The sequence below is a fragment of the Lissotriton helveticus genome, chromosome 4_1 (genome assembly GCF_964261635.1).
Source record: "Lissotriton helveticus chromosome 4_1, aLisHel1.1, whole genome shotgun sequence".
Lineage (NCBI taxonomy): Eukaryota > Metazoa > Chordata > Amphibia > Caudata > Salamandridae > Lissotriton > Lissotriton helveticus.
Genome location: NC_136063.1, coordinates 153,005,597 through 153,020,176, shown reverse-complemented (window position 1 = coordinate 153,020,176; position 14,580 = coordinate 153,005,597). Strand labels below are relative to the sequence as shown.

At 46.5% G+C, this 14,580-nt stretch overlaps 1 protein-coding gene across 1 annotated transcript in view; it reads left to right on the top strand.

Moving 5' to 3' along the window:
* LOC144828450 (fucolectin-5-like) overlaps nt 1-14,580 on the top strand; it is a 37,856-nt gene that overhangs the window by 20,432 nt on the left and 2,844 nt on the right. The window contains exon 2 of the mRNA XM_078686626.1: nt 9,899-10,175. Coding sequence (XP_078542752.1) covers nt 9,899-10,175 — 277 coding nt within the window. The remainder of the gene's footprint in view (nt 1-9,898; nt 10,176-14,580) is intronic.

Sequence of the window (14,580 nt, the reverse complement as noted above, 5' to 3'; positions counted from 1 at the left end):
GCTGGAAGGACCTTCCTGGCTGGAGAATAGCGGCCACCCTTTGTCTGGAGGTCGTCAGGGCCTTTGCCCCATCCAGCTCTGTGCAGGATGCAGAAGTTTCGTGCTTGGTTCTGAGTTCATCTTTCTAAGCACCAAAGGTGAGCTGTCACCGCTGGCCCCAGTTCCAACGTGCATACACATCTGGCTGGATTTGAACTGTTTGCAGTCTGGCTTCAGGTTCTATAGGGAACTCGGTCTATACATCCTTACAGGTGTCCAGTCAAGCCATGACCTAGTGATGTTGAAAAGCCAGTGCCATATTTAGAGACAGACAGACAGACTTAGAAGCATTTTTATCACCATTCTCATACACTATAGAAAAGAGAGAAGACGCGGAGTAAAACAAAGACCTGATGCGGTGTTGTATGCACACCCCAACTAGGATAACCCTTTCCAAATGGTGTTTTTGCGGAGAGGAACAGCAGTGCTTTTCTACGCGTGGCATTGTGTGTTTCTCAGGTGCTGTGGCTGGGCAGGTGCAATCAATCAATCAATCAGTGGTTTATAAGGTGCACTACTCACCCGTGAGAGTTTCAAGGCGCTGGGGGGAGGGGAGGAGCCCCCCCACCCCCAGATGTGTATTCTAGAGCTCTTAAGTTCCCCAGTTTCATGCATGAGTTGTTCAGCCAATCCAGATTTCTTTGCTTTGCATTCTGGGAATTTTAGTCCTGATTGTATAATGCAACAAAGAGGACAACAAGTCCTTGAATACAAAGCGAAAACCTGGACTAGATTACCTTCTTAAACGAGGACTTGGGAAATGTGGGAGCTCCGGGATTGTACATGCTTGCCAGGCAGGCACGGCCCTCCACAATGTTGGGTCGGAGGTCTGAGTGTGCTTTTAATGTTTCTTAGGGTGAGCATATGCAGGCTAAAGGTGATTTATGAGCGCGAGCGCACATGTCAGACGCTTTGGCGGGAGGGGGGGGGGGTAAGGGGGGGGAGGGGGGGAGCGGCAAAACATTTTTGGGAGCCCTTATTGGTGCCCCTTCCAAGTTGCAGCGCATTATTTTATGGAACCGAAAGGGACACTATAGCAGGGCTCGGCTCTAACTGAAATGTGAACGAGCCGAGCCCTTAAAATGCTTGCCACGCAAAACGTGCCAAAAGAACCCTGTAAAACTAAGGGGAAGTCTCGGGAGCGTTTTACTTCCGTACATCAAACTATAGCACTGCACGGTGAGTGAGGCATTTATTAAACGTGGACGTTTTAAACATGACCTTAGAAAGATTCATCCCCCCACACCGACAATAATGCCAATATTGAACAAAATAGCAAGACTGTTATCTCCTGCACCATATAATAGCCTAGATTTTTATTATCGATGGAGCAACTTTATTAAACCAAACACAAGGGGATTTTATACAGCGCACAAAAGGAGGGCAGTGAAATAAAATATTTGACTAAGATCACACAGTTCGGTCAAGCCAAGCAGCATAGCGTGGATTGATCCCAGTGGCAAACTGTGCAATTAAGCCACCAGATGTATCGCTGTCTTATGATTTACACAGGAACATCTTAAGGATTTTGGGGGGCCCTGGGCCTAATTTATTTTTGGGGGCCCTTTTCAGAACAGCTTTGAAATCATGATCCAATTTCAGCTCTTTCGTGTCTTCTTTTGCCAGGTCACCGACATTCAAGCAGGGGTGGCTCTTCTATTAGGGCGGAGGAGCGTCGCCCCACTGTTTTCTCGCAGTGGAAGAAGCAGAAACATAAAATGGTATTTTAAATGCCATTTTATATTTTGCTTCTGGCACTGTGAGAAAGCAGAATGGTATGGCTGGTTGGAGGCAGGCGGGTGGGCTGGTCGGGGAGGAGTGGCTTGCCCAATGCTGTGGGCTCTGACTGTTTGGTCGGCTTCTGGGGCCGACCAAACTAGTCATGCACACTCTCCATTTTCTCTATGTAGGCTGCATGCCCCCCCACCCCCAGCGAGTCATGCAAGCCGTGACTGCAGTGCACATACACACTCCAAATTCTAAATTTGTTTACATCCAATATTCAGGGATAGTGTGTACTTAAAATATTGCAACACAGAAGCAGCTCACTAACATTACTGCAAATAATATGTGTCACCCTACCATTTCTAATATGTGGAGTCCTCTATTTAATTAATATGAAGGAGTGGGTGAGTGTGTGAGTGAAAGGTTGGATGTGCGTGTGAAAGTGTGGGTGGATGATGAATGGATGGACGGGCCAATGAATGATTGGAGGGATGGGTGAAGTGACTAATAATGTGAATGGATTGAAAGGGTGAATGAATGGGTGGGTGGAGGATGGATAGATCAATGGGTGGAAGGAAGCATGGATAGATGTGTGAAAGGATGGAGATAAGGATGAATGAGTGAAATAATGGATGGAAGAGGATGGCTAGATGAGTAAGTGAAAAGGTGGATGGATGAGTGCAAGGGTAAATGGATGGGTGGAAGGATGGATTAATGAATGGCTGAAAGGATGAATGTAAGGATGAATGAGTGAAAGAATGAATGGGTGAGTGAAAGGGTGGATGGATGAGTGAAAGGGTGGAGGAATGATGGATGACTGAAAGAAATGGATGGATGGGTGAAAGGATAGAAGTAAGTAAGGATGGATAAGTGGAAGGATGGATGTAGGAGTGAAAGAGAGGATGGATGGATGAGTGAATTGATGGATGGATGTCTGAACGGATGGATGCAAGGATGAGCCTACTTCAAAAGGGCATTATAAGTTCAGTTCCCAGATTAGAGCTGTGAAGCTAACTGTACTTTTTGGTGGGTGATGATTGTAATGAGCTTTGTTTACTATGGTCTATGGTTACTGCTAATTTAATATAATTTTGTTTAACGCCAACCTTATCAGTAGGTGCTCACAGCTTGTTGCACATAAAAACAAAATAAACTTTACATCTTGTTTCCAATATCGGCAACTCTCCCCATCCCCCCACAGCAATATCCTGGAGAAATAAATAGACAAGACACCTTTGTGGAGAAAATTGCTGCAGGTTTATTTGCATAACAAATATGACAACATGATGGGTTATCTTACGGATGATCCCAGGGCAGGCTGCCCCTCGCCACCTGCCCACCTGATGAGCCAAATTACACAGTGGCCCTAGCCAACCAGTGTTTGTCAGATTTGGGGGAGGGATAGCGTCTTCCACCGGTGGACCACCAATCCACCCCATTACTCACACCCCCAGTAAGGGGGGGGGGGGCTGGAGTGCCGGTTGGGCTGTACTAATGACGGAACTGCTCCGTCATGGCCCCGCCCGCTCAATAGAACGTTCAGCACAGTACGAAAATTTGCACCGCGCTAAAGGGGTTAAAGCACTGGGCCCTTGAGGCATGCAATGAACTCAGAGGTCGAAGTGCATAAAGAAAAGTATGGGAACTGTGATCATGGCTAAAAAAGGAGGCGCAGTCAGCCAGCATGGGGGCGGAGTCAGGGACATGGCTGAAATGAACAGAATATTCTTCAACTCTGTTCTTGATCTTTCACCTTCACGTTACTGCATATAAAATACAATGCACACATCTTAAATGAAAACTAAATGCAGCTTACATTTATAAGTGGGAAATGCATTTTTCAGAAAGGACAGCTCTGTTGGGTAATGTGGTCACTACACGTGTAATCGGATGGTCACCGATTTGAATCCTGCTCAGTACCCCGGGGAATTAGTGACCTCTAATTATATTGCTAAAAAGACCCTACCTGCCACAGTAAGCACTATGAATAAGTAATTATTTAAAAACAAAAATATTAGACCCGTTATAACATAGGTTGCACACTGTAAAAAGCCTGAGGCAGATATATTTAAATGTTTAGAGTGCTTTCAAAGGTTATGGTTTCAGTCATAAGCTCTTTACAGCAATTTTAAACCTTTTTTATAGGTTTACATTACAAGGTCAAACGCCAGATCCTATCAATTAAAACCTATACTAGCTCCCGAGCAGCCTTTAGATTTTCCAGTTTACTAATTGCACGCCTTTACATTTCTTTCAGGCAGCAGATACCATGGAGGGAAGCTTGTTTCTCTTTAGCTGCATTTCCCTTCTCCTAATTCAGGGCAGGGGAGCCTCTCTCTATCTAGACCACTTCAAACGTTCAGGAAGGTGCTCTTTTAAAAAAATAAAAAGTATGGGAACTATTTCAATTAAATGAATAAAGTTTGGGAAGTCCTCCTCCTGCCCATTTCGATCTCTAAATGAACTTTGTTCTGCTGATGTTATGACCTTGAGACAGTTTGTAAAGTTGTAGGGTACTGCTGCCTTTCAAACCAGCCTTTCTTGGTCTCAACGTGAAATCTGTACTACAAACTCTGTATCCTTCACAAGGATTTCTGGGCTTATACCCCATGGATGCCAACATTTCAGAACAGGAAAGTGGGACATTTTGCTAAACAACCTGGGTAATGCATTTTCCTCATTCACTTTTATTGAGTCAATTTTAGGGGGGAAGAACCTAAATAAAGCCACTTTTAGCTTCAAAAATTAAAATCGTGAGTGTCCTGCTTAAATCGGGTCATTTTGAATGTACATTATGCCCAAACGCAGCTTCAAAAGGGTCTTGTTTCATCATAATCCAGCTTCATTTCTGAAATTCAAAAAAAATTTGTGGGCAAATGGAGATGGGTGATTCACACAGAAGCACATTTTTTTAAATGAAACTATTGTTTTTATTTTTAAACAACAACCGGGTACCGGCACATACAGTACAAATTCACCATAGAAAGTCCCCCTCCAATACATACATTATCATCTTGACATTCACATATAAATGGGGTTGGGATCATTGCAGAATACTATGTTCATACAATTGTTAATCACCAATAAGAGACAACGCTATCTGGAGTGCTCAAACATATTGCAACAGGTGGCAGGGGCCTGGAGATAGCAAGAATACTACACCTAAGGGGGAGAAGCCAGCACCTCCCCCGTCAACTGGGCCATCAGTGTTCGTCTTTCTTTCTGGAGCTCCACCGTCGGGGAGACGCAAATGCCCCCCATGTACTCATTCCATTTCCCCCATTTCTGATCCCATTTCTTGGGGTAACCCCATCCCTTAAATGCTGACATCTCAGCGACCATTGCGGTGTCCATATCTTTTGCCCAATCACCCAAGAGCGGGACCACTTCTACCCCTCATTTTTGCGCAATATTCTGTTTCGCAATTATAAAGCCCATTGAGGCCCAAGCCTGTTCAGCATGCGTAAGGTCAGTCGCCCCCCAAATATTAAGTAGGCATAGATGGGGAGATAACCCAAGGGATTTGCCTCCCGCCCTCTCAAGTTGGCGGGCAGTTTTCCCCCCGTAACCCTGGATATGTGAGCATTCCCATAAAATGTGAATGAAAGTACCCTCTTGATTACAGTGTCGGAGGCAATTCGGATCAGTGCGTCTACCTAGTTTGAACAGTAGTTTAGCATCAAAATAGACCCGATGGAGGATCTTGGACTGGAGGAGTCGCATACGCATGGGAATGGCAAGGTGAGGCCAGTGTGTCCCGCCACATGTCCTCTTCCATCTCTCCCAGGTCCCTCTCCCAACCCACTCTTAATTTTTGCATCGGGTCAGCACGATTATTGACAAATTTCTTGTAGGTGAGTGAGATGGCCTTGCGATCTATGGGATCCAACAACAATCGGTCCTCTAGAGGGGAAGAGTCAGGGAGGGGCAGGGGCCATCCTTCGGCAGGGCAGAGGATACAGCGTGACTGATCTGCAAGTATCTAAGTGTCTCGGACTGAGCCAATTGGTATTTTGTCTGCAGCTCTGTAAATGAGGCCAGCTTCCCCTTAAGCCAGGTATTTCTAACGGAGGATATCCCAATTATATCCCATTAGTCAAACCCTGGACATTTGCTGAGGTGGCAGAGAGCAACAGGTTCCCATGAAGGAGTCGCTTTCGTCAGACACTTGTGCCATCCCAACTTTTTTGTGACACCGTGCCAAATCTCGATTGTGCGCGCCGTATGGCCGGTTAAGTTAAGTTTGCGGGGACTGATGTAGAGAGCTCTGTTATATCTGCCCCATCCCATGAGCCAACAATCTGTGTGGAAATTGGACTCATCATGGGGTTCGATAGTAAAGTCTTAAATCCAGTAGACCGATGCGCCCGTCATACCATCCCATGGTATGCTTATTCATTGCTATTCGCAGCGTACGGTCCTCCCACAGCAAGCCCCTCAATACACCGTCTACTTGGGAAGAATAAGAATCTGGGATCGGGTTGGGGTTATTCTGCAAGGCATAAAGAAAATGCAGGAGTGTGAGTATTTTGAACAGGGGCGCGTGCCCCAGGAGAGTTAGCGGGAGGGAGCGCCAATGTATGGCGTCATATTTGAAGCGTTGAAGAGGCCCAAGTAGGTTTTGTTTGAGGAAGAGATCAGCGTCTGGAGTAACAAAAATGCCCAAATTACCGAAAACCCCAGGGAGCCCCCGGAATCTCATAGCCCTGAGGACTCGCCGGGGGAGCTCCCCACAACACATACATCTGGGACTTGGACTAGTTTATCCAATATCCAGAGTGGGCCCCAAAGACGTGAAAAATATGGAGCAACTGTTGCAACGACCGCGCGGGGGAAGCCAGGTTCAGGAGGATATCATCAGCATAGAGCGAGATTCGGTCCTCGTGGTACGCTGTCCATTTAATCCCCCGTATCCCCGGATCACCCCGGACTCACAACGCAAGCGCTCCAAGACAAGGGAAAAAAGCAACATTGACAAGGGACAGCCTTGCCTCATGCCCCGATGAAGTGTAAAAGTGGCGGACCGATGATTGTTAACAACATGTGAAGTAGGTTGCATGTATAATAGTCGGATCCAGCGTATCAGTTTGGATCCGAACCCCAGGCTAGGCAAGACGGCAAAAAGAAAATCCCACTCTATGGTATCAAATGCCATAGAGGCATCCAATGATAACAGGATCGCGTCTGCCTCTATGGTGTGGATCCTACCAAGAACCCCATGCACCCGTCGCAAATTCCGGGCCATGTTTCTCCCCGGCATAAACCCTGATTGAGCCGGGTGGACCAGATCAGTAATATAATGGAGGAGTCTGTTCGCCAAATGTTTGGTCAGGATCTTGGCCTCAACCGTCCAGAGGGATATGGGGCGATACGATTTACAATCCTCAACAGGCTTATTTGGTTTATAAATAACCACATTAGCTGCAGTCTGGATCTCTGCGGGGAGGATACCCGACTTGAAACATCCAGTATATAAATGTAACAGGTGAGGAGCCAGCAAAGTTGACATGGGTTTAAAAAGCTCAATGGGAATCCCATTAAGACCCATAGCCTTACCGGACCGGACATCTTGTATAGCCTTTTGAACCTCCATCACTGTAATATCTGCCTCCAAGGTCTCTCTGTCTTGTGGAGAAATAGTAGGAACATCAACAGTAACCAGGAGGTCAGTCGATAGTGGGATTGAGACGTGGGTGAACTAGTGTAGACCTTCTCATAATAGATCGCAAAGGTGTCAGCTATTTGTTGAGGGTCAGAGAGGAGTGTACCCTCAGAATTAGTTTTTGCGTGTACCCACCTAGCAGCCTGTTCCTGTCATTCAAGCCACACCAAGAGTTTTCCTGTTCCTTCACCCTGCTCATAAATCCTGTGCTGGGAAGCCAGAGAGCGCTCCACAGCGTCCTCGAAGAGAAGCTGTCTATAATCCTGTCTCTTGATCGCGAGGCTGTGGTATGTTATGTTGTCTGGATCTCGAGCTTCAGACTCCTCCAGATCCAAGATATCCGCCTCCATTTCCAGTACTCTCCTGGAATGTTCCGCCCTGTGTCCCACCATTAGTGATAGTGCCCTGCCCTTTATGACTGCCCCAAAAGCCCCCATAGTGTCACTGCAGAGTCAACAGAGCCTGTATTCACAGCAAAATAATATTCAGTGTCTTTACGGAGAGCCTCTTTGATATTCGGGAGTTTTAGCGCCCACGGCTGCATGGAAATGGAACAGGGGCGTCCCCCATGATGGAATCCCAAGGTCACTAGGATGGGAGAGTGGTCAGAGATCCCGCGGACCAGGCAACTGGACCTCGTAAAAACATGAACATATTGGGCGTGAGTAAACATGTAATCTATCCGCGATTGGCTACCATGCATTCCTGATTGAAACGTAAAGCGGGTATGCAACGGATTGAACCACCTCCAAATATCCACAACCCCCAGGGCATTTGCGAACTCCAACAAATGTGAGCCTCTCGGTAGGTCCACTCGGGTGGGAGACGGTCCAGAGAACCATCCATCGTGACAGAAGCACATTTTAACAGAGTTGAAGGGGTTGTACTCCTACAAGTGAAGCATCCCAAGGCATGCACTCTGTAGACCATTGACACCGCAAAAAACAAGCATTAGAAATGCAATCGGGCTCGGATTTATTTGAGTTTGAGCTAATGGCATTCCCTTGACATGTGTTGATGCTGTAGTTCCGCTCTCGTGCAGTTGCTGTAGTTCCGCTCTCGTGCGTGGTGCCCGGGCTTTGAAGCACGGCCCGGCTGGTGCCGCTCCCCTGTAATAGCGCGACACTGGGAGCTGACTGTGCCTGCTCGGCGCCTCCCTGCACCCCTCCCGAGCGTACACTCAGCTGCTTCACGGGCAGCCTGAAGCCCTGCATTGTTCGCCCTTGGAAGTGCGCTGCGGCCGGGCCGAGGGGAAGTGGCGTCCCTTGTGCCCAGGAGCGCTCTCGCTGCTTCGTTAATGGGACAATGTTTTCACGTTGCAGATGGCCGAGAGCTAGAGATACTGATTCGCTATGCCTGTGTGCACGTGAGGAGGACGCGCACCCGACAAACGCACTGCTCTATGGTGAACGAGCGCACACCAACTGGAATGCATTACACGGCCACTCTGACAGCTCCTAATTAAAATTAATGCACTGCCGAGCACGTAACCGCTGAGAAAATGCCCAAAATGGCGCCCGAAAATTACATCTGCCCAATCGCATCACGACTAATAAAAATACATCACCGCGAGGACCAATCACCATTCAGATAATAAAACAAAAACACGCGCACTAAGGAATGTCTCTTCCCCGAGCCCTAAAGAAACTTTTTTTTTTTTTTCTTTTACATTAGGATCTCGGAGCTCCGCCCCGAGCCCTAAAAAGGCGGCATCTGAGATAAAGCCCCAGCCCATGCTCAATAGCTGTCATCTACAGGAAAGTTAATGCTTGTATTGATAACAATCCTATAAATAAAAAGCGGTTGTGGCCATTTCTTTAGCTCATTAACTCTGGGAAACCTTGTCGATTACATTGTTCTTTTTGTCATTTCCGGTGGTCCTGTTTTGGAAATGGGCATTTGATGTCGTCATTTTGCCCAGTCAATAAGAGCACAGCTTCTTAAGAGTCAGATCAGATTGTTTGCGGATGTGTCTATCTGAGAAAGAAAATATATTCATAGTTTATTAAAATATAGCAACATTTGTGACTAATCGTTCTGTGCAAGAGACCAATGAAGGCACTTGGACAACATATTAACTGACAGGGTGTATGTGTATTGTCCTGGAACTATGACACAGGTGAAAGGCAACACTTAGAGCCTGTTTTGGAGTAGGGTGTGCAAGAAAATTCTCAGTTTTATAAAGGAAGTGTTAAATCCACTGGGGAACCGTCCATGATAATAAAACTATCTGATTTGGATTGTAGGTTAACCACAAATATATTGACTTGTACAACATTGTAAAGGCAAGCATGCATAGTGGAGTATAGATTTGCTATTCTAACACCACATTGATGATATTGTGCAAACCAATATCTTGCAGTTGATGTTACTGCATGTTGATATTTTTGAGTCGATTACTTGGTAGAACGCCATGCATCGAGCTGGGTTTTCGACTTTTCTTCTACTTACCCATTTGCGTTTGTTTTTTAGCTGAAGATTTGGCACTGAAAGGAACAGCCACACAAAGCAGCCAGTATCCATACCTTGGGCTGCCATCATATCCGCTCAACACCAAGCGCAATGGGAATTACTTTGAAAAGTACTGCTCTGCCACCAACGGGGACATGAATCCATGGTGGAAAGTGGACTTAGGACAAAGTCAGCCAATTGGATCTGTTGTGGTGGTGAACAGAGCCGACTGCTGCCCTGAGCGACTCAGAGGTGCTGAAGTTCGGGTTGGAGACAATGTGAACAACAACAACCCTGTGTAAGTTCTGCTAATTGTGCACTTGATTGCATTGAGCAAAGGGAAGCTTGATATTGGAGAAGCTTTTCTAAGAATGTTTAGAATAACCCAGTTCATCAGCAGGTACTCAATATACCTCACTACAATCAACTAACATTTATTCTGGGGTTCAAGGGGTGTGTTTTAAGACCATCGCACAGTTATATCCCCCGTGATAGCATACAGAAAAACAAAAAATAACTGTGGGTCTGATAAAGAATTCAAAACATGCTATGTGTAGCTGGCTATGTATCTGTTATTCCTCTAGAGATGGAAGACAGAAAGGACAGTAAACCACTGTGGAAAAATGTCCATCAGTTACGCGATAGTGGGCGCCCAGTACATCATGTGGTCTACTCCACAGTAGTATACCCACCACTCTATCACCATAGATCAATATTGGAGAAAAAGAGTGATGGATGGATGTCTGGTGGATTGAGTTGTCGTAACTGTGAGCAGTGCAAAAAATTAAAGTGTGAAAATTGAAAAGTATAAGATTGGATGGTGCATACAATTTTCTTTTATTCTGGCGTTAAGCACCTCCAAGGTTAAAAATAATGTGCAAGTAAGTCAGGTGGTTCAAACAAATACCTTCTGACTGGGCTATCTGGTCGACATGTTTCTGCGGTTATTGGTCAAGTGTTACCATCCGCTTCCTCAGGACCCATTAACTTAGTTGCTACTGCTAAGTAAATAATAAGTGAAAATAGGACAATATACAAACATACAAAGTGTCACCTGTACACTTCCATTTTCTCCTGTGAGTGTCCATTTTTGATATAGCCAGCGAATCCACATGTAATGAAAAACACAATAACATAGCACTCACATTAGTTAAGGCTATCCCAAAGCACAATTTGTCAATATTTGTGATGTTATATCTAGGTCAAAGTTACCTTAGAGTATCCCACATTGTTAAAATAATAATCAATGTCTCACCTTAATTTGTAAGGGAAAACGCCTCACCTCACCTGGCAAACAGCTCAGGAAAATGAAGCACCGCTCTGTAGTGCAGAAAAATGTATACAGGGTCAGTGTCAATAAAGCGCAGTGTCTGGCAATAACAGAAGCCCAACCAAGGTGGGTGCCCAGAAAGACATTCCACGCATGGGGGGCCCGTTAAACTATCGTTATGCCCGTAAATATGCCGGATGCGGTGTATTCACCATCAATGTGCCGTGATATCAGCAGTCAGAGTGTTACCAGAGCTGCGGTGTAGGTAATAGTTATGTCTATTGCGTTATTCGCCAAAGATAGACAGGAGAGAGACGATCCTCCAATAGGCGAAATGTAATCATGGTCTCACAATGTTAGTACCATCAAAGAAAAATGCATCTCTACCGGTAATGTCGCTCGCTCTAAAAAGACTAAGACCTAGTCATGAGCGCTCCCACCCATTCTGGCAAGCGGCGCATTACGAGCGCTGCTGGTCTATCAAAGAGTTAAATGAAGCCCCTCCTGCTGCCTTACCTATCCGTCGGTACTTCTGACAGCCGGCCGGGCTGTTTGGGGAGGTGCCGTGTGAGACGACGTGCACTTCCTTATTGATTCTTGCCCAAGATTCTGACTTTGAAGAAAAGTCACTCTCGAACATGCATCCACGGTATCACCATGGCTGAATACCTCAGAGGAAACGGTGCACCAACGGGATTGATAGTAGTCAATTCACCGAGACTATTTTTAGATGACCCGGATTTCCTAAGAGACTGGTACCTCATAGCATGGAAGTGCACCAGGGACTGGCTGGTCCTGATAATCAAGACCGCGAAGAAAGCCGCGGATAAGATAATGATCGAGATCCAGCTCCTAGAAGGCCAGATCAAAGCTACCCTTACTGGCAAAATCTTCACTAAACAACAAGATGAGAATAACAAAACCAACAAGGACTTCAAAGACAATATTCTCTTCTCCAAACTGGAGAAGTGCAAGAAGGACTTAGAGAAGTTCTCCAAGGAGAAAGTCTACCCCTACACCAGTGCGAACTATGTTCCCACGCCATTTAATCGCAATGGGAGAACTGGAGGCTCGACCTACGGAACTTCCTCATCTGAAAATTCGACCGACTCTGACTCCTCTAACCAAGGCAATCCAGCGACAAAACCTAGAGGAAGAGGTCAGTGGAAGAACAGAGGAGGACAGGGTTACAATCAGGGCCAATTCAACCCCTGGTGGCCACCTAACCCATGGATGCAAGGTCCACCTCAGATCCCACAACAGATGGGACCTTTTGGTCCTGGACCATATTATCCGGGTCCCAATGTGCCTTTTTTAGGGTTTGGCCGAGGGAGGTCACGTGGACGACGCCGGACGGCACAAGGACAGGGACAAGTACAATGGAACGTCCCCCCACAGGCGATGGGACTACGGAGTGGCAAGCAGATCCCGCAGGACCAAGCGGGCCAGAGCACGGGACCAGCCTCGTAGTTAATCTCAGTTCACACGACTTAACACCAATAGAAGAAAAGGTACTGAATCGTGGCCTAGGTTTTGTGAGCACAAACACAGGCGATCCTTTCTTGACACAGATCGAGATGTCGAAATTCTTTCGCAAAGTACGACTACACTTCTTCTTCTCGAAGACAGATCCACCTGAAAGTCTCCTAGAAAACACAGGACTTAAAAAACCATCTACGTTTAGTCCACTCACAGCGATGGTTCCGGCCAAAGTAGTTACCTTTGAAGAAGCCGTGCAACACGACATTCAAGAACTGTTTAAACAGCCTCACAATCCTTTTGTGAATATCTCTAAACCGGAGCAGGAAGCATTAAAGGACCTGACTAATGACAGTTCCATCATTATCAAACCAGCGGATAAGGGTGGGGCGACAGTACTTCTAGATGTGTCGACCTACAGAGAAGAGTGTCTACAGCAGTTGGGAGACACACGTTCCTACAAGCTTCTGACGACCGACCCCACGTCTCGCTTAAAAACCACTATTGGGCATCTCGTGGAGGAGGCACTGGCTGAAGGCTGGATTACCAACAAAGAAGCAGCCTATCTGACTACCCAGAACCCCGTGACCCCTTACTTCTATGTCTTGCCCAAGATTCACAAGTCCAGAAGACCACCACCTGGCAGACCTATCATTTCGGGCATCGGATCCCTCTTGGAACCTCTATCTTCATTTGTAGATTTCTTCCTGAGGCCGTTGGTGAAACAAATGCCTACCTATCTGCAGGACACTAAAGACCTCCTCAGACTACTACCAGAACTTGATTTCAACATCTTGACTGACCATCTGGTATCCTTCGATGTGGAGTCACTGTACACTTCCATCCCCCAAAACGAGACACTCGAGGCGATTGAGTCTCTGTTGGGTAATCTCAGGTGGGATTCAATAACACCCATTCCACTGGTGATGAACCTGGCAACGCTGGCCATGAAAGAGAACTTCTTCGAGTTCGAAGGCCAGTTCTATCTGCAGACGTCTGGGACGAGCATGGGCAGCGTTTTTGCTCCGTCCCTGGCGAATCTGTACATGCACAAGTTTGAACAAGACCTGGTTCTCACCAATACGAACCCATTCTTGGAATCGATATGCACTTGGAAGAGGTATATCGACGATATCCTTGTGATCTGGCGTGGCGATGAACAATCCCTCCATGACTTCCACAAGTGGCTCAACGAGCAGAACCCGTTCCTACGATTCACCTTGGAGAACAGCCGACAATCCTTGGCTTTCTTGGACCTGCTAATTACGATCACACCACAGGGCCTGAAGACCGAGCTGTACAGAAAACCAATGGCTCGCAACTCTCTATTGCAATATACCAGCTGTCACCCTAAATCTTTACGGGACAATCTCCCATATGGGCAGTTTCTGCGAGTGCAGCGGAACTGCACCAACAAGGAGGACACGGCCAAATATTCAGATGATCTGACATCTAAACTGGTTGAACGGAACTATCCCAAGAAACTGATCCGGCGCTCAAGAAAAAGAGCGGCTAACAATAACAGGGAATCCTTGTTGGAACCACCGGTCCCCAAGACCAAGAACGACAGGCTTACTTGTGTAAACACTTTTAGCACAAGATCTAACGCCATACAACGGATTGTCCGCAAACACTGGAGGATCCTAAATACAGGAGAAGATTCCCTTCCACAACCACTTTTTGCATTCAAAAGAGCGACGAGTCTGAGAGACAGACTTGTACATACCAGACCTCCACCCAAGCCAATCCATCAAGTGGGCACTGTTTGGAATATGCCACCAGTGACGGGACACCACCCCTGTGGCAGCTGTGCGGCATGTCCGCAAACGAGAAGAACTACCTCAGTAGATATAGGAACCACTCGACCTTGGGAACAGAGAAGGTTTACTAACTGCAACAGCAGTAATTTGATTTATCTAATTACCTGCCCGTGTGCCTTGAGATATGTTGGCAT